The 20740-nt window shown below is 42.0% G+C and overlaps 1 protein-coding gene across 1 annotated transcript in view; it reads left to right on the top strand.

Moving 5' to 3' along the window:
* LOC6042727 (cytoplasmic dynein 1 light intermediate chain 2) overlaps positions 1 to 20740 on the top strand; it is a 33246-nt gene that overhangs the window by 8324 nt on the left and 4182 nt on the right. The window contains 6 exon segments of the mRNA XM_038260335.1: positions 8999 to 9189; positions 9260 to 9463; positions 19065 to 19264; positions 19354 to 19583; positions 19651 to 19762; positions 19834 to 20022. Coding sequence (XP_038116263.1) covers positions 8999 to 9189; positions 9260 to 9463; positions 19065 to 19264; positions 19354 to 19583; positions 19651 to 19762; positions 19834 to 20022 — 1126 coding nt within the window.

Genomic DNA, 20740 nt, shown 5'->3' with positions numbered 1-20740 from the left:
GATACAGCGTGTTCAAAACTCGTCTAAAACGTGTTTTTTGCTCGAAAATCACGTTTTAGACGAGTTTTGAGGACGCTATATCTTCTTTCAGGAGCAAGCTAGCACCATACTCTCTTGGGCAAAGTTGTAGAGCACATTCCAGAGCATCCGAATATGAGTCCGGTTTTGATATAACATGAAACGTGGATTTGATAAATATCAAAATCCAAAAAAAGGACTGAACCAATCGGTCCCAAACTTTGGGGAGTTGTTTAGGACCCCAAAAGGAACTGAGAAAGTGCTGTGCTCACTAAATTTGGACAACTTTATTTTTTTTCATACAACCATATTACACCCTAATGGGCCACCTTAGAAAACAAGCCATTTTGTCTAATAAAACGTTAAAGGGAGATAATAAATGATTAAAGGGACCTTTCTAACATAGTTTCTATGAAGTTAGACCACTTTTATGAAAATAGTAACTTACCAAAACAAACATTTTTGAAAATAGTTTTAATATGTTCAACTATGACACTATTTTTACAAATAAGCATCAAAACAACTAAAAAATCAACTAATGTTGCACTAAACGTGATTTGTGAACCTACCAGGAGCGACATAATCCATTTAACCAAAATTTCATAACTTTTGATTGTTTTTATAAGGCAGGAAAAGGGTGGTCCATTCTGCCTCCAAGTGGATTTTAATTTAACACTTCCACCACCAAGCCTCTAAATTGATTTGAGGTTCCTTCGTAATAGCTCCTGGTAACATCATAAACATTGAACAAACTTTTTCAAACAATCTAACTTTCGAGAAAGCTTATTTAAGATCCTAGAAATAAACAACATTTGCGTGGTTGTGTCAATCAATTTACATTTTTGCTCATAATTCGAAAAATACAATGAATTCAAACGTGGTTTTCGGTGTGGTGATGTTATTTGACGTCCTTTATAAGACCCTTGCCTTACAGTTGGTCTAAATCCATTTTAAAGCCCAAAACCAAGGGTGGCCCATTCTGCCCCCCTGCCCCTACTTCGCGTTGATCTTAGGACAAATTGCATTGCGCCTTAATGTTGTAATTTTACCTCAATTTAGACTGAAAAAGTAGCGTTACCCTGGAAAAGTGGTAAAATTACCCATTTTTCTGACATAAAAGATGTACCCCTTCCCAGATGTAATATTACCATGATTATTTTTGCTGTGTAAAAAAGTGAAACCTTCTCAATTTTTTGAAAAAATATTTTCAATCGTTTGAAATCAAGACTTACATTTCAAAATTAACTCATATTATTAAGCCCTATTGAAAGTTGTGATTAAAAAATTTAATCTAAATCCAAAAAGCTGTTTCAGTTTTGAGTTCAGAAAATCAGAAAATATTATCATCGATTGAAAAATGGATAGAACTTGGAAAAACTCATTTTCGGTAATTTAAATTATTTGCAAGGACGCATCAACAATGTGCTAAAAGGCAAATTGTAGATAATTTTTTCAGCTCTTCGTTTTTTTTCAAGGATGAACAGAGACGGAAACTATTTTGAAAAATTTTAAATGTAAAATTTTGTTGAATTCCCTAAAAATATCTATAACTAAAAAACGGTGCACTTTATAAACATTTTACAAAAAAACTTTTTGATTTAGAATTTAATTTCTGATCTAGAAATAATTTTTAAATTTAATTTTATGTGCATTTTTATACTTTCAAAAAATGCCTATTTTTCAATTAATCCTGTCTTGGCCAAAACGTCCGTCAACATTAAAAATTAAAGAGGATAAAGTTTGTCAAAATCGTGTTTTTTGTAATTTAAAGTTATTTAAAAAAGAGTTATTTTTTTAAGAGTGTCATTATTTTGTGCTAATCATAACCTAAAATTTAGCCAAAGATAAAAGAAATGAAAATGAAGAAATGAACAATGAAAAGTCCGAAATGACCGAGAGGTTAATGGATGCAAAAATCATGTTAAATAAATAAAAAAACATTTTTCAAACTTTTTTTTAATTCCAAGTCCCAATTAAAGAAATATGATAAGTAAGCATCTTAAATAAATTTGAGCAATTTTACTTTCATACTTCATCAGGAAAATATTATGCATCGGCGGGCCCCTCGTTATTTTTCGTTCAACCCAGTTAACGAGCAGCATTTGATATCTGGGCTACGTTCTCAGCCCAGTTACCGAACAAGTAGGGGAAATTCTCGTATGTTCGGCAGGTTAAGCTCTCGCTCCTAACTCCATCCAATTTGCTGATTTTCACTATTTATACAACTAATTTTGCTAAACTTTTTATAGAAATTTGCTTGCTCACTTCTTATTGAGTTATTTATCACTCGATTTCAGTTGAAAAAGCTTTTAATGAGCTGCAATTGAACGTCAAAGTGCTGATATGGCAACTAGGGTGTAATATGGTTGTATGGAAAAAAATAAAGTTGTCCAAATTTAGCGAGCACAGCAATTTTTCAGTTCCTTTTGGGGTCCTAAACAACTCCCCAAAGTTTGGGAACGATTGGTTTAGTCCTCACTTTGCGCAAAGCGATTCAATTTTCCATATAAATTTGTATGGGAAAAACCATTTTTTTGGGTTTCGATATTTATAAAATCCACGTTTCACGCTGTACTAAAACCGGATTCATATTCGGATGCTATAGAAGGTGCTCTACAACTTTCCCGAAGAGAGTATGGTGCTAACTTGCTCCTAAAAAAAGATACAGCGTGTTAAAAACTCGTCTAAAATGTGTTTTTTGCTCGAAAATCACGTTTTAGACGAGTTTTGAGGACGCTGTATCTTCTCTTAGGGACATGCTAGCACCATACTCTCTTCGGGAAAGTTGTAGAGCACCTTCCAGAGCATTTGAATATGAATCCGGTTTTAGTACAGCTTGAAACGTGTATTTTATAAATTTCAAAATTCATAAAAATGGTTTTTCCCATACAAATTTATATGGAAAATTGAATCGCTTTGCGCAAAGTGAGGACTAAACCAATCGTTCCCAAACTTTGGGGAGTTGTTTAGGACCCCAAAAGGAACTGAAAAATTGCTGTGCTGGAAAATCGATTTTGATATTACACCCTAATGGCAACATTAGAGGCACGCTGGAATTAGATGCTGTTCCCCTACTGTATTTTGTTTGGTTTATGTTTGTTTTTGAAAGTATTTAGCTTATTCTACCATCTCGAAGTTGTCGTGCTATCTTGTCGCAGGTGCATTTTGGGCCAAATTGAGTTCTGTGCAGTTCACAATGCCTTACCTTTTGACCTTCACAGATCCACCAAATTCTATTTCAATTGTTGCCACCTTTTATAAGAAAGAAGTTTCAATCTTATCGTGCTATCTTGACACACCCTGAAAATTGCTGTAAGTGTGACAACTGGCCAAAGGTATTTCAGGTTAGAACGCGTTTGACACACGTACGTTCCCGACTACCGTAAACATTTTTAATTCTTTTAAAATTACAAAAGTACAAAACTATCAGAAAAACCTGATTTGAGCTAGAATTGCTCTAAAGAAAGTTATTAGTTATTTTATTAAAGCTTCCCAATGCGACAAAAAGCCAACAGCAGGTTTCTGTTTATTTTCTTCCCTGAATGTAAACACAAGATTACAAACTTGTGATCACGATCTGCGCTTGAACTGGTCGACGACGATGGTCTGCGACGACGGTGTTCAGAGTTCAGCATCATCTGCTGGTGGTTGTGGTGTCAAGTTGGCATTTTCCTCCTAGCCTGAATGGCTTTGGCAAACAGCTGTTTTTTAAGTCTTCTAGTCTTCTTCGGTTGGCAATGCCTCCATTGAGGAGCAGTAAAACACCTCCCTCTAATATACCTGCTCGAATGATTTCACGTGCATGACGTAATGTATTTGTTCCCCACCGCATCCCTGCCCACACACAAAACTCACTGTATTGATTGTCTCAGACTGGATTGCTTATCGATGAGCTTTTTTTTTGACGATTCGTCGCAAAGTTCAACTAAATTTTTGGATTGGTATAAATCTTTTTAAAATTACTTGGTTCCTAAAATTTGTAAAAATATCACTTAAATTTAGCTTCTTAAAGTGTTTATCATTACGGTACTTTTTTTTTCGCTTGGCACCTTAACCAAACAAAACGCAAACGTACGAAAGTGTCGTTGTCACAGTTTGGCGGTGCGTCCAAGTGCTATTTATGAATTCTAGCTTGGTTTTCGCAGAGTAACTGCCGGCACTATACGTATACCCCCTAATCATCATCATCATCTAGAGGTATTGCCGCCATTGTCACTCGTTGTTGTTTTTTAGGGGTTGGGATTGGGAGAGATGATCGATGGGATTTCAAAGTGCGTTCAAAAGAGCTATAGGAACAGTTGGAACAAATGGAGTGGTTTCGAGTTTAATGCAAAATATTAGACTGTTGAAAACTTAAAAAAATATTTTTTGTATTTATAAAGCGTGAGTCATTTGCGGTTGTACAACATAGAAGGTATTGTTTTGATTAGCAACAATTGTGGATCTCTAATATATTAACTTCAAATAAAATGCTAAGAATGTGTTCTCAATAAACCGGACCTGGACTGACTTGATCCTAGCTGTCCCACCTCGCTCCGCAAAAAAAAAGAATGTGTTCTCAATAGTTTACAATTAATATTTCCAATAAAAACTCGAATTTCAAGCACAATTTATTTTTGTCCCCTGATTTTTTGGAGACATTTGGAGTCAAAAACTTGAAGTAATATTTGAACTGGCCTAATCTTATTATTTTTATGTAGGTCTTGGAATGATTTTTAGGTAATTTTTACAAATTTAAGTCTTGAAATGATCACTTTTTAGTTTAATTTGTTTTATTGCAGACTGACAACAATGCAAACATATTAGGAATCGAGAAAGATACAGTTTGCAATCTTGTTTTGATAGTTTTAAAGAAAAACTTAATTTCATGCCTAATTTTACTTTTGAAACAAAACATATTACAAAATGTTTTATGCATTATTACAATTGGGCTTGTAGACATGTTTTTAAAAGTTTTTACACGCCATTTTTTTTTCGCTGAAATTCAGTAAAGTTTTACTGAATTTCATCAACTGAAATTTCAGTAAACGATTCAGTTGTTTAGATTTTACTGAATTTTCAGTTAACTTACATTTGTCACTTTGACAAATAGATAACTGAAGGAGCTATTACACTACGGCAAACAAACAAACAAACTCGCACATTTTGACAGTTTGTCTGCTTTGTTTGTTTGCATGGATTTGTTTGTACAAACGTCAGTTTTGTTACCTTGTTTGCGAGTTTGGCAAACTGTCAAACGTGAAAAAGTGCGAGTTTGTTTGTTTGTTTGTTTACGGTAGTGCAATGGCTCCTTGAAATTTCAGTAAAATGGTTGTCAAAACAACTGATATTTTAACAAAAGAAACGTAAACTTATTTTGATGAAAATTCAGTGAATTTCTTGTGCCAGTTTGACAGATCATTTGCTGAAGATTCAGCAATCGTTGTTGGTATTTCAGTTATCAAAATTTGATTTTGTTTATCATTAGAAATGTTTCCAGTACTTTTTTATACATTTATTTCATCAATTCTCCAAATCTGAAAAAACAGGTGGTTAGCATCGAGGCATTTGTTAGTTACATTTTTCTTACCTTTGTATCTAAAGTTCACAATTAACGTGAAGACTTCCATCATTGTCATGATTTTTCCTTCAAAGATATAAATTTTGCGTCGCTTTCAATATTTTGACAAAATTCCTTCAACAAGTTGCTTAGAATAGTGCCCTACACATGCTGATTAGAGATCCTTAATAGGGAGACTGGTCGAAGTGAATTTGACGTACCCAAACAGACACGAGTTTGACGTATCCAATCGAGCATTTGCCTTTACGCCCAGCAAAACTTATCAGGGTTGCCAAGCTCAAAACATACGTTGCCAGATCGATTTAGCCAGCTTAGACCAGTCTCCCTATTTAGGGTCTCTAATGCTGATTCCTTTTGGTAACGATTTTCCCATTCCTTGTTAAGTTATGGAAATCGTCATTAATCAATGATTGCCAACTAGGACGTCAATGACTGTGCCACAAAAGTATATAAATTTTGAAGCACAATTGATTTAGATCAAAAATTCCTTCAGTGGCTTCAAGAAGGCAACAACCGGCTCATGCTTAAGGCTACCAACTCTTGCTGAGCAAAAATCCGTACACTTTGCCGATATGACACCATGGTGTAGCAAAAACTGTCAATGCATTATTTAGATAAATTAAATTTAATAAATTTGAGAATAAAAAATAAAAAACTGTGTCGTTTTTACAGCTAACAAATTTCACAAAATGCTATCAGAGCGCTTGTAAGTCATAAGCATAAGCTCGTTTAAAAGTATTCATAAAATAAACCGTGATTTGAATCAAATCATTATGTTCTTCAATTTGTTTTTGTAAAACGTTTAATAGTTTACGAAATGTCAAGTTTTCTTTTACGAATAATATCCTTCTTAGTGTTTTCACGAACACTTTTCCAGAGTTTTTATTGAAAAGGTCCTATAACATGTGAAACACAACAGTTTATAGGACCTTTAAAAAAACTCTAGATTTCTCGGATTAGTTTTCAAAAAGCCGTAAGAGCCATTGGTAAACAAAGTCCTTCGGTATTCGACCTACTTACGAAAAACCAATATCAAAAATGCTCGAGATTGTTCATCTACACGTCCTTCAAGTGCCCCATACTTGAAATAAATGAAATTTTGTTTCATTTTCGAGAAAAACAAAAATTAGTGCCAGAGGTCACGGTGGCTCTTACGGCTTTTGAAAACTCACCCGAGATTTGTTGATTCAAATGTACGAATGTTTTCACAAGCCTTTGGAAATGGATAAATATATTTAGTAAGGAATTTCGAAAAGAACAATTCTAGATTTTTACAAGGTCCTATCAACATATGAAAGACAATAGTTCAAAAACTCTAGAATTATTGATAATTAAGTTTGAATTGAGGAAACCCCGGAAAACTCTCCCTTTTTAAATCAAACTCACAGAAAAATAAAAAAATCTAGTTAACAAAAGCTTCAACCAAATCAAAAAGCAATTCAATGATTAAAAAGTTGTTAAAATACCGTACAAATCCGTATTGTGCGTAAAATTCCTTACAAAATTCCGGCATGTTAAAAATCCGCGAAGAGGTTCGAAAATCCGTATGGTAAGGAAAAAATCCGTACATTTGGTTGCCTTACTCATGCTGATTCCTTTTGGTGCTGAAATTCGTTAAATTGAATTTAATACACAATTTTTTATAGTGATGATTAATTTTCTTCGAAAATGATCAACGGCTTCACCTTAAGAAAATTAAAAACACAGCGCATTTGAAAGAGGATTTTCTCTCGGCAGCATCCCAACAATAAGTCATAAGCAGCCATGGAATAATCATCATCAAAAGAAAATCATTGGACGTTCATCAAGAGAAAAAATCCGAAGGGAGCATGGCTCTCCTCTCTCGCACACGAAAGATCAGTAAAAGGAATCTAAACAAATCATCATCTTGATTACTCGGTGGAACATCTTATTCACTACTACACTTGCAAGTGTAACGTCACACGTCAAAAAATTACCTGTCACATTTTGTAGATGTGCAATGTGTGTAAACAAAGTGAAATATTTTTTTTAATTGGTGCTAACAAGGAAATTCACAAAAAATCATCAGCAGATTGATTTGTTTGGAGAAGTTCGGGAGCGATTTTCTTTTGCGTTATTTCCCTCCTCGCTCCTTTGCGGGTAAAGAAAGTTCACTAGCGAAATTGATTTTTTTGCGATTATTCCATCCCTGGTCATAAGTGATATTTCAATTTGACAGATTAGGTCATTGTTCAACCTAAAATCACTAAACTTTGCCTTTTTGCGGATTTCCTATTTTTCCAGTCACTTTTTCGATTTGTTTTATATAAAACTGAATTATTAACTTATAAGTCGCAATTAGGTGCGTTGATACATAGGGGAAATTCTAATATATTTGGCAGGGTAAGTCTTCGCTCTATTCAATCTGATTTTCACTATTCCACTTTTTTTAATAAAACTGTTGATAGAAACTTGCCTGCTCACTTTCCATTGAGCTATTCATCGATATCAGTTGAAAACGCTTTTAATGGCTGAAAGTAGGTTGGAGTTATATGCTGTTCCTCTAGCCTGGGGCCAATTGTTGTAAATGAGTGATAGAAATTTTACCAATATAACATATCATCAAAATATCAGAGGGTATAGCGACCGTTACAATTGCTTGTGAGTTCTCTTTATTTATTTCGTGATTACCAGCAAGAAAATTCTCCTTCACTCCACTCGTCGAAGATTCTTTTGTTATCTCAAAGAACCGCCATGAAAGACGCAATGAAAGAGAAAAAGAGAATATTACACGGGATTGTGTTAACACGAGATAGAGACCGACAATTCTTTTTGCTGAGAATCCGTGAAAATTGAGAGATGAGATTCCTGGCATGATGATTGTAGTCGCTGAGATCTGAATGTTTTATATTTTTAAACAACCCTGTCTGGGACAAAATAGAATACAAAAACGAATCATGCCTACACAGCAAAAAAGTAGTAATCCAGCTGTGTGTAAAAGGCCTGGGTGTAAGAGAAATTTTGCATTATTTTATGAAATTCTATGTAATATTACACCCTGAAATATGTAGCCCATCAGTACGGGAAACCTACATGACAGAAATATCAGGCTCATATAGGCGTTCATCCTTTCAACACTTCATCGGTCTGATGGCCGAGCGGGCTAAGGCGCCAGTCCTTACTGTTGGTGCTGAGTTTGAATCCCGTTGGCTGCGTCTTTTTTTGTGTTTACAAAAAATGTACATGCTGTGTGTAATATTAAGTGTCTTTTTTGACAAAGATGTGCATGCTTTTGCATGCGATTTTACGTAACGCAGTTGTTTGGAGGAGAGAGGGGTTCCAAAATCTAAATTTTTGCCTAACGTCATAAAAGACACCAAAAATACAGTAGCACCAATCATCGTCAATACTAATACTGTATTCTTTCTTCCTACTCTTTCCTCTCTCCCTTCCCTGCAGGTCGGCCATCCTCAGCGAAGTACAAACCCAGAGCAGTACCAAACTTCCCTCGAACAAATCCGTGCTGGTGCTCGGGGACAATGCCAGCGGCAAGACGACACTGATCGCGAAGCTGCAGGGCGTCGAAGACCCGAAGAAGGGCTCCGGCCTCGAATACGCGTACATTGACGTGCGGGACGAGTACCGAGACGGTTCGTAGATTCGCCCTCAAAAGAAAGCTGCGTTCTAATTGATACATTTTTGTTTTGTTTTGTTTTGTAGATGTCACCCGCCTGGGCGTGTGGATATTGGACGGCGATCCCGGCCACAACAACCTGCTCAAGTACGCGCTCAACGAGTCCAACTACGCACACACCCTGGTCATTCTGACGCTATCGATGACGACACCGTGGAGCTGGGTGGAACAGCTGCAGCACTGGATCAAGATACTGGAGCATCACATAGCGGAGCTGAAAATCGAGCCCGGTGAGTTGTGGCCTCTGGTTTTTGGTTTGTTTTTGTCCTTCCAAAATGAGAGGCCGGTCAGTGCGAGCGAGGTGTCACGTTACAAAAGGAAGCGGTTGGTTCTTCTGGAAAACGTTCTAAAAGTGGCGCGTTTAGAAAGAGTGAGCACAGAATGACGGACGCGCACTGTAAGGTTTCGCGTTACGAAGGTTGTTTAGGATTTTTTTGGTTGGGGGGTTGATTTCATTCAAATTTTCATGGCGCAACAATTTGATGGGATTATCAGATTTGAGCGACGAGTTGTTGCTTGGAACATCAAATTGAATTTTAAATAATTAAGACATTTTTTAAGCTTGAGAGCAAACTCACAATTCTGCTAACTCATCAAACTCCAAAACAAATTAATTATTTGATTCAATATTGTATGTTATGTATTAATGATTAATGTTAACCCTCACACGCTTTGTGCGTGTAACAATTTCTTCGATTATTTATTTTTCCTGGAGGACATATTAAGCAACTTTTGTTCTACGAAAAACTTAACTTTTTTTGTTTTGTTTTTCATTTTAAGTGTTTTTTTTTTTGCATATATCTTGTTTAGTTTATGTTTGTTTCTGATAGTATCTGGCTTATCCTACCACCTCCTGTCATTATAATTTAGTTTTTTCATGTTTTTACAGCTTCTATGTTTTGCTTGTTTTTCACATGTTTTACTATAGAACGATACCATTATCTTTAAATTGTTAAAAAATAAGTAGAGGCATAGTCTGTGACAATTTACAAAAATTACTGGATACTTGTTTTTACACATTAGCAGCGATGGAAGAATCATCATCAATAGAAAATCTTTGAACGTTCATCAAGAGAAAAAATCCGAAAGGAACATGGCTCTCCTCTCTCGCGCACGAAGGTCGGTACAAGGAATCTAAAAAAAACATTATCTTGATTATTTGGCGGAACATCTATTACACTACTAAACTTGCAAGTGTAACGTCACACGACGAAAAATGACCTGTCACTTTTCATAGATGGTTGATTGCGCTGCATTGAAATTTACAGTCCACATTTTTCCCAGTGTACCCACACTAACACATTGTAAACCCCAAACCCATCACACCTCAAAACTATGACACTTTGACACTGAAATAAACAAGTAAAACCGTTCTTGCACCGAGCAGACGTGTTCCCTTTATTCGCTCGAAACCACGAAAGAATTCGCGAAGTCCGACCAGTGAAAAATTCCCTCGAACATTTTGGTCCTATCGGAACCGGATAAGGACATTTCGCGATTCGGAAGTGACTCGGTTACGCGGATCGGTCGCGAGTGCAAGAAAAGTTCTCGAATTTGCATCACGTGCAAAAGCGTGCCGCCATTTTGTCCCGTCGCGTCGGTGGTGTGCACAAAAGAGACGTGTGGAAGAAGTGCGAGGCTTCTAGAAGCACGAAAAGTAAATCTGCACCGTGTGCGGAAATTGTCCCGGATCGGCGCTACGCCACCGGACTCATAAAAAGTGAAGTGTTTAAGACGCACCAAGTGCGGAAGATCGCCACGCGGTCATCTACCGGATTGCCGCTACGCCACCGGTCTGGAAGAAAATAGTGACGCACCAAGTGCGTAGGTCGCCAAGCGGTCGTTTTCTCCCAGATTGGCGCCGCGCCATTGGTAGGAAAAAGTGAAGTATTGAAGTGTCGCACCAAGTGCGGTTTGATCGCCACGCGGTCGAGTGTCCCGGACTGGCGCTTCGCCACCGGAAGTGAAAAGAGAAAAAGCTCCCTGCTTGCGAGTGCGTCGAGCGAAAGAAGAGAGGAAAAGCTCCGTGCTTGCGAGTTCGTCGAGCGAAAAAAGAAAAAAAGTGAGGTTATACGTAACCTAAAGTGAGAGTGCAAATGAAGAAAAAGCTAAATGAGTGAACAACAAAAGAAAGTAAAAGAAGAAATCAGTGCTACTCCAAGAGTAACGAGAAGTGTAACAAGGAAAAATCTGCTAGCGGCGTTAACGGGATCGGGCGCCGATCGTGAGGACGCTGTCACGACAGTTGAAAAAGCTGTACAGTTTCCTGAGCCGTTGCTACCTGCCGGAAGCGCCGTGCTGAGTATTGCCGAACAAAAGGAGTTGGATCGGCTGAAAAAGGAACGGGAAAAAATGGAGCGCAACTTGGAGAATCTGAGCGATCGTGTGGACACGATTAAACAGAAGTTGTTCCGCATGAAGGAGGCGCTCGGGACGATGGACAATGTGCACTACCTCAACCTCCAGTTGCAAACACTGCAGCGCTGCAACGAGGAATTCGACACGCTGCACAGTGAAATCGTCGCTCTCGTCAAGAAGGAAGACAAAGTTAAGTGGAACCAGGAGTACCTGAACTTCGAAGCCCTACACGGTGAGTTGTACGTGAACGTGCAGACAAAGATCGCCAATCTCCAGAAAGCTGATTCGAACCGGGCTTTGACATTGAACGCCAGCGCGTCAGAGTTCCTCCCGAGAACGCAAGTAGTACAAAACGTCCCCCACCTGAACGTGCCGTTGCCTTCCTTCGACGGAGCCCCAGAGAATTGGTACGCATTCAAATGCATGTTCCAAACAGTGATGGGCCGGTACCCCAACGAATCGCCAGCGATTAAACTGTACCACCTGAAAAACTCTCTGGTAGGGCGCGCTGCGGGCAAGATTGATCAAGACGTGATCAATAATAACGACTACGAGTCGGCATGGCAACTGTTGGAAGACACATACGAAGACGAGCGCCTAATCATCGATACCCACATCGATGCGTTGCTGGATCTTCCAAAGCTGACACGAGAGAACGGTGACGAGATGCGAAAACTGGTGGAGACTTGCACGAAGCATGTGGACGCCCTCAAGAATCGTGAACTGCCGGTGGAGGGCCTGTCGGAGATGATTCTCGTCAACCTGATCAGCAAGCGATTGGATCGAGAGAGCCGAAAGCTGTGGGAGACGTCGCTAGTTCGTGGGGATCTTCCGTCTTTCGATGACCTAATCGACTTCCTCAAGGATCGGAGCCGAGTTCTCCAAAGGTTGCCGAGCAACGCCAGCACGAGTCAGTCACAAGCGGCACCGAGAGCCCCTGGTCAGCAGCAGGTAGTGGCGAAGCCCAGGCAGACGAAGCTGTTCGTGCAAACCAACAAGGAGTCTTGTCCGTGCTGTTCGAGCTCGCACCCCGTCTTCAAGTGTCCCGAGTTCAGGAAGCTGCCTGTTGGTGAGCGGTTTGAGAAGGTGAAGAAGGCAGGTATGTGCTACAACTGTCTTAAACCTCAACATCGTGCCGACGCCTGCGCATCGACTCAGCACTGTAAGACCTGTGGCAAGCCGCACCACAGCCTCCTCCACAGCGAGCGGCCCGATAATCCCAAGAAGCATACCGAACCAGACCAGCCGAAGAACCCAGTGGACGCAGAGAAGCAAGAAGAAACACCAGCTGCTCCCGAGCAGCGCACAGTGAGTTGCTGCACGCAAACGCAAGCGGCCCAGAAGCAGATCTTCCTGTCTACTGCGAAAATCGTGGTGTTTGGTTCCGGCAATGCGACTACGACCTGTAGAGCGTTGCTTGACTGCTGTTCCGAGTCCAACATCATCACGGAGAGGTTGGCCAGAAAGCTGAACATGCAGATGCTGGAGATGAAACCCCCGATCACGATCTGCGGACTGAACGGGATGAAAACGACGGCGAACAAGATCGTCCAGACGAAGGTGTCGTCGCGAGTCGGCGATTTCACTGCCGTGCTCGACTTCATCGTAACGCCCTCGATCACCGAGTTACCAACAGGTAAGGTAGAAACCCATACTTGGCCCCTCCTGCTGGCATTGAGCTAGCTGACCCCACATTCAATGTCCCTGACGACGTCGACGTGATAATCGGCGCTGAGCTGTTCTACGACGTCCTGAAGAAGGGCGTGTGAAGATCGGCGGTGACTTCCCGACACTAGCCGAAACAGCATTCGGGTGGGTCGTCAGCGGTCCTGCGCGGACCAAGCTACCAGCTGGGCAGAGAAGAGTCTGCCAACTGGCCACCACGTTCGAGGACGTCAACCGTACTCTCTCAAGTTTTGGGAGTTGGAGTCAGGGTACTTCTCCAGCAAGATGACCGTGACGGAACGTGCGGTGGAGAAGCATTTCGAGGAGACGCACAGCCGCAACGCCGAAGGACGGTACGTTGTCCGACTACCGTTCAACGAACTCAAGAGTCAACTGGGCGACTCGTACGAGAACGCCAAGCGTCGATTTGGGAGGCTGATGGTTGGCCTTACCAAGAACCCATCCAAGCGAGAAGCCTACACGCAGTTCATGAAGGAGTACGTGGCGTTGGGCCACATGAAGGAAGTGAACCACAGCCCGGAGGAGGGCTACTTCCTACCGCACCACGCGGTCTACAAGGAGGCCAGCTCAACGACAAAGGTTCGAGTGGTCTTCGACGCCTCGGCGGCGACGACAACGGGCGTGTCCCTCAACGACACCCAGCTGGTGGGCCCGACGGTGCAGAGCGACCTGGTAACGATCATGCTGCGCTTCTGTACGCATCAGGTAGTGCTCACAGCGGACGTACCTAAGATGTACCGACAGGTACAAGTGCACCCTGACGATCGAAAGTACCAGCGAATTCTGTGGCTCAACGACGCAAACGAGATGGCTACTTTTGAACTAGCAACAGTCACCTACGGCTGTTCGAGCGCGCCGTACCTCGCCACGAAGGCGTTGACGCAGCTGGCCTCGGACGAGGCGGACAAGTTCCCGAAAGCGGTTCGAGTAGTCAAGGAGGATAGCTACATCGACGACTTTCTCACCGGCGGAAAAACGGCGGCTGACGTCGTCGAGATCTACGAGCAGCTGAAGGACATGCTGAGTCGAGGTGGATTCGGTGTGCACAAATTCTGCTCCAACAGCGCCGAAGTCCTGAAGCACATCCCGGCCGAGCTCCAGGAGAAGCTGGTAGACTTCGAAACTTCCGAGATCAACGACACGATCAAGACGCTTGGGCTGATCTGGAATCCGAACTACGACTACTTCACCTTCAACGTTCCACACCTGGTGCTCAAGGAAGTCGGCCCACAAAGAAGATCGTGCTCTCGGAAATTGGAAAGCTCTTTGACCCACTTGGTTTTCTGGGACCGGTGGTAACGAAGGCGAAACTGATGATGCAAAAGCTTTGGGAGCTAAAACTTGGTTGGGACACCGAGTTGCCGGACGAACAGATGCAGCGGTGGTTGGTGTTTCGCGAACAACTCGTGCTTGTGCGGAATATCAAGAAGAGGAGATGCGTCATCCCGGCTGACGCCAAGAAGTTGGAGCTGCTTGGATACTGCGACGCCTCGAAGGCGGCGTACGGAGCGGTCTTGTACGTCAAGAGCGAGCTCAAACACGGCACGATCAACATTCAACCGGTGTGCAGCAAGTCACGCGTCGCCCCACTGAAACCCACGACGATCCCTCGACTCGAAGCATGCGGAATGGTGGTGCTGGCAGAGCTGACACACAAGACGCTGGGAGCCCTGAACGTGAAGTTCGACAGAGTGCGCCTTTTCTCCGACTCCATGATCTGTCTGAACTGGCTGAAAAAGTCCCCGGCGCAACTGAACGAGTTCGTGTGCAACCGAGTGGCCACAATCGTCGAACTGACCCAGAACTACGAGTGGGGATTCGTCCGATCGGAGAACAACCCCGCTGATTCGTTGTCACGAGGCCTGGACCCCGAGGAACTGATCGACGACGAACTTTGGTGGGACTGCGACCCAAACCAGCGACAGCCCAGTGACACCAGCGAACCCGAGGTTCCTGAACTGGCTGATGAAGCACTCCCGGAGCTGCGCAGTGCGAAGGTCGTCCTTGCTGTAACCGTGGAGAAGCCGTGCACCAACTTTAATCGCCTCAGCAACATCAACCGACTGTACCGCGCGTGGGCTTACGTGTGGCGGTTTATTGAGATCACCCGATCGAAGAAAAGGAATCCTCCCAGCAACCCGTTGACGGCGAGTGAGTTGTCCAGGGCAACCACAACCATCGTCAAGATCATCCAGCAGGAGGCATTCACGGAGGAGATCAAGCAACTGCGTACGGGACAAGCGAAGCGGAACAAGCTGTCGAGTCTTGCGCCCTTCCTAGACGGCGATGGCTTGATTCGAGTTGGCGGGCGATTGAAGTACTCGAACATTCCCTACGCCGGCAAGCACCAAATCCTGTTACCCGAAAAGCACCCGTTCGTCACTCTACTGGTTCGCCACCTGCACGAACTGAACCTGCACGTAGGACAAAACGCACTAGTATCGATGATCCGCCAGCAGTACTGGCCGATCAAAGTGAAGAACACGGTCAAGCGAGTCACCTTCGACTGTGTCATCTGCTTCAAGCACAGACCTCCACAAGTACACCAACCGATGGGTGAGCTGCCAAGCTACCGTGTGACACCCGCGCCAGTGTTTGCTTCGACCGGTGTGGATTTTGCTGGACCCTTCACACTGCGAGAGAGTGGCAGAAAGCCGAAGTTCTACAAAGCCTACGTAGCAGTGTTTGTGTGTATGGCGGTCAAGGCGGTGCATTTGGAGCTGTGCACGGATCTGCGGACGGAGACGTTCCTGGCAGCACTGCAGAGGTTCACCAGTCGACGAGGCCTCCCATCGAACCTGCACTCCGACAATGCCACGACATTCGTCGGTGCCAAAAACGAGTTGGCCGAACTGCGGGAACTGTTCGAGAACCAGGTGCACAAGGACAAGCTGGCCGACTTCTGCAGTTCGAAAGGCATCACCTGGCACTTCATCCCACCCCGTAGCCCTCACTTTGGCGGGATATGGGAGGCAGGAGTTAAAGCGATGAAGTACCTTCTCAAGCGCGTCGTGGGTGAAACACGACTCACCTACGAAGAGATGACGACATTCCTGGCCCAGGCTGAAGCAACAATGAACTCTCGTCCGATTTGCCCCCTCTCGGACGACCCAAACGATTTGCAGGCTTTGACGCCCTCCCACTTCCTGATCGGGCGACCGGCTCACGCCCTACCAGAGCCCTCGTACGAGCAGGAGAAGATCGGCAGGTTGTCCAGGTGGCAGCACGTGCAGTACATGAGAGAGCACTTTTGGAAGAGGTGGTCTGCGGACTATCTCCACACGTTGCAGCAGCGGCAGAAATGGAAGGACGGCGTGCTGGACATCAAGGTTGGAGCCTTGGTGTTACTGCAAGAAGAGAACATTCCACCCCAACAGTGGAAGAAGGGCCGCATCACAGCCACACATCCCGGCGAGGACGGTGTGGTGCGTGTGGTCACCGTGAAGACGGCGAGCAGCGAGTACAAGCGGGCAGTGACCAGGATCTGCCTGTTTCCGGATGTTGACTCTAACGACCCAACGGGGGGAGTATGATTGCGCTGCATTGAAATTTACAGTCCACATTTTTCCCAGTGTACCCACACTAACACATTGTAAACCCCAAACCCATCACACCTCAAAACTATGACACTTTGACACTGAAATAAACAAGTAAAACCGTTCTTGCACCGAGCAGACGTGTTCCCTTTATTCGCTCGAAACCACGAAAGAATTCGCGAAGTCCGACCAGTGAAAAATTCCCTCGAACAATGGTCAATGTGTGTAAACAAAGCAAAATAAATAATTTTAAGTAGTTCTAACAAGAAAATTCACAAAAAATCATCAACAGATTGATTTTCTTGGAGAAGATCGTGAGCGATTTTCTTTGCGTGATTTGCCTCCTCTCTCTTTCGCGAGTGAAGAAAGTTCGTGATTGTTTTGTGATTATTCCATCCCTGCACATAAGGCTGGTACAAACATTTTTAAAAGTTTTTGTCAACACCCCCTTCAAAAACGGCCCGAAAAATATGGGGGTAAAGAAAAATTATTTAAAAAAACCTGAAAATTTCAATGCAAATTTAAGTGCAATCAGCTGAAATCAATTTAAAGCATTACCCTGTTTTCAGAATCATTTTTAGCATGTTTGGGTTTATCCAAAAATCTTTTAAATTTTAGAAAATTTTAAATGAACGTACAGTTTGCCATTTTTATTTTCGTCAAATCTTACATTTTTTGAAAAGTAATGTTTGCAAAACAACTGAACTAGTAAAAGTGCATTTTAAAACACTTTTTTCATTCAAATGTGACCATGACCATGGTTTGGTTTATTTTTAGTTTTATTCACTTTTTATTTTCACTTTTGAAACATTACTCAAATAGTCTTCTTTTAAATTTTCTAAACATTACCCAGATAGTTCACGCCTAACATTTCATTAGGGCACAAAACCAAAAACCGCGATTCGAGAAAATCGCTTGCAAAAAGTGGACAATTTGTTTCAATTCCTATTTAAAAAAGAAGCTTGACTGATGGTATTTTTACTGATGATAGGATAAAACACATCATTATCCTCAACTCTGCTTAAATGCTTCTTAATTTTTGTTGATTTTCGCAATAAAACTCATAATTTAAAAAAAAAGTCGTTATTGGGCCCTTTTAACTTTCCAACTGTTGTTCATAATGGGCCCTTTCTAAATGCAATTTCGAAGAGAGCTGAAAGGGCACTACCCTAGTAACATTTTTAAACTTAAAGGTTTTATCATGGTTCTGAAAACCCTGATACGGCCTAAATAGGCTTTTATGGCCTACTTAAAACCTAAAATGTTACTTGGGTAAAGCGCTGTCACCGGATTGTTGTTTTGAATGATGTTTACGGGCCCTTTTGTGTAGTTAGAAATAATGAGGAATTCAGTAGAAATTTTGATTATTGGTGAAGTTTTGTGATTGAATAGTGTAGATGGTATGTGAAACATAAAAACATAAAACATAAAAAAATACTGCGTGATGTTTACCGCAGAGCGTTTTCTGTGAACGGGTCACATTTCACAGAATCTACAATGGAGGAAGGATGCGTGGACATACCGTACCAAGCGCCCCGAATCAGTTGTGGTTGGGTGTGTAAGTGTAAATTTGACAAATAATTATATTTTGGAGAAATGTAGAATTCGGGATTAAGAAAATGGAAGACGCAGAAGGGGTAGGAAGGATATTCAATTTGATCAATAGAATAATCTATTTATTAAATGTAAATTTTGACGAATGAGAGCGAAACAGTCACTCACGCAGTCATTGACCTCCCTCTAGAAATACATTCGCTCAAATAATGGTCGTTTGACATTATACCGAGATTCCGGTCATCTCTCCCACGATCGCATTCAAATGACTTTTGTCACCACGCAACAAACACAAGGAAGAGAGATACGAAAACGAGAGAAAGAGAAAAAGCACGTTGTCTCGTTCGGGCGGCTGCTTGAGTGGTGCTCATTTTTCGTTCTTTTCGTCTTTGTGTTTACGTTCACCCGACCGTCGCCAAGCAATGTTGATCATGATCATATCGAGCGGTCCCATTCAGTGTTGTATCCCTTTTCAAACATTGTAATTAAGTTTAAAATGTGTCTGAAAAAATATCGAAAACCCTTAGCTGGCAAGTTCAAAAAACAAGATGAAAAACTAGAAACAAGGAGTAAAGTGTTTCGTAGAACAATATCAATATGGCCGAAAACTTTAGCAGTTGAATGTTAAAACTTTTATTTTTTATTCGTATTACTGTAGACTAATATCTTTTTTTTTTCTTCTTTTCTTTTCTTCCAGAGGAAAAATCGCAATGCCGCCAGCGGCTGGTGACCGTCTGGCAGAGCTACTGCGACACGATCGACGAGCTGGACCCGGGCTCGCCGATCAAGCGCACCAACCGTCTCTCGTCGGTGGATGACGACCTGGACGCGCTGCCCCTGCCCGAAGGTGTACTAACGACCAACTTGGGCTTAGATGTAGTAGTTGTTGTAACGAAAGTACGTGTCCTAACCAGCGTTTGTTGTTCCGTTTCTCAATCTTCCGGTGTCCCACGTCTAATTCCCTCCCTTGATTGCTTACCTTCCAGACCGACTACATGACCACACTGGAAAAGGAGCTCGACTACCGGGATGAGCATTTCGACTTTATGCAGCAGTGGATCCGCCGGTTCTGCCTGCTGTACGGCGCGTCGCTCTTCTACACTAGCGTGAAGGAGGACAAAAATTGCGACCTGCTGTATAAATACCTAACGCATCGAATCTACGGGCTGCCGTTCCGTACGCCCGCGCTCATCGTCGAGAAGGATGCTGTGCTAATGTAAAGGGGGAGATCTTGATTCTAAAATACTGTTTTGAGACTAATTTGAGCTTTTTCTACTCGACAGACCCGCTGGCTGGGACAACATGAAAAAGATCAACATTCTGTACGAAAATATGCAATCGTGCAAGCCGGATGATGACTACAATGATATTATAGCACAACCGCCTTCCCGAAAGGTTCGTACAACTTTCCCAAACCCCGAAAACCTTTTCCGCAACTAAAGTTATCGCTCCCCTCTGCTTCGCAGACTGTTTCGAACCGCGAGATCGAAGTGCAAACCGAGGAGGAGCAGGCGTTCCTGACGCGGCAGCTGCAGCTGCTGCAGGCAGGTCAAACGCCAACGCGGGGCGAGTCGCCGATGCGGTCACAGAGCAGCGCCGGCAAGACGACACCGCGGACGCCGGGCTCGGGCGGGGCGCAGGGATCGCCGAAAAAGGTAGGAATTGGATTGTGATTTTTTTTTCAGTCGAACCGTTAGCTGAATGACATTATAGAATTTACTGATACAAGGCTAGTACGGAGCTCGGTTCTATAGAAAATAAAAATTCCAACTCCCAACTCCTCAAAAAAGTTGGAACGGTAATTTCATCTCGTTGGTTCTCGAGCAATACTCGACCAATTGCAAGGATGTCTAAATGATCCTATCGAGAAATTAAAAGCGCAACATGGAGTTAAACTTTCTGTTAAGCTGCTGTAAAGTTTTCCATGACAGCTGCGAAAATTTCACTCCATGTTACCGGCTCACATCTCTCTTTTTAATTTCTCGATAGTTTTGAAGAACTCGATTTGATTAAATCTGCATTTTTTGCGATCAAGAACATCTTTCCAACTTTTTGAAGTAACACAAATGGAAATGTTGTAACAATATTCATTTCATTTTCTGGAAAAAACAAAATGCGAATATTCAAACATTTAAAACGAATAATGGAAAATGTAGACATTAAAAAAATAGAAACTCAAAATTACGATGTGCAAAATAAAAAAAATAATCATATTTTGTAATTCAAAGTTGTAAGGATTCTAAAAATATTAATAAAAAAAAACAAAAAAATAAAACTTAAAAATTTAGAAATTCTCAAATGTTGAAAATTCTGAAATTAATAACTTTAAGAATAAAAATAGTACTAAATTTAAAAATTTCAATATTCAAAAAT

The sequence above is a fragment of the Culex quinquefasciatus genome, chromosome 1 (assembly GCF_015732765.1).
Source record: "Culex quinquefasciatus strain JHB chromosome 1, VPISU_Cqui_1.0_pri_paternal, whole genome shotgun sequence".
NCBI lineage: Eukaryota > Metazoa > Arthropoda > Insecta > Diptera > Culicidae > Culex > Culex quinquefasciatus.
Note: the sequence above shows the minus strand (reverse complement) of the source record. Positions and strands in the feature narration are given on the sequence as shown.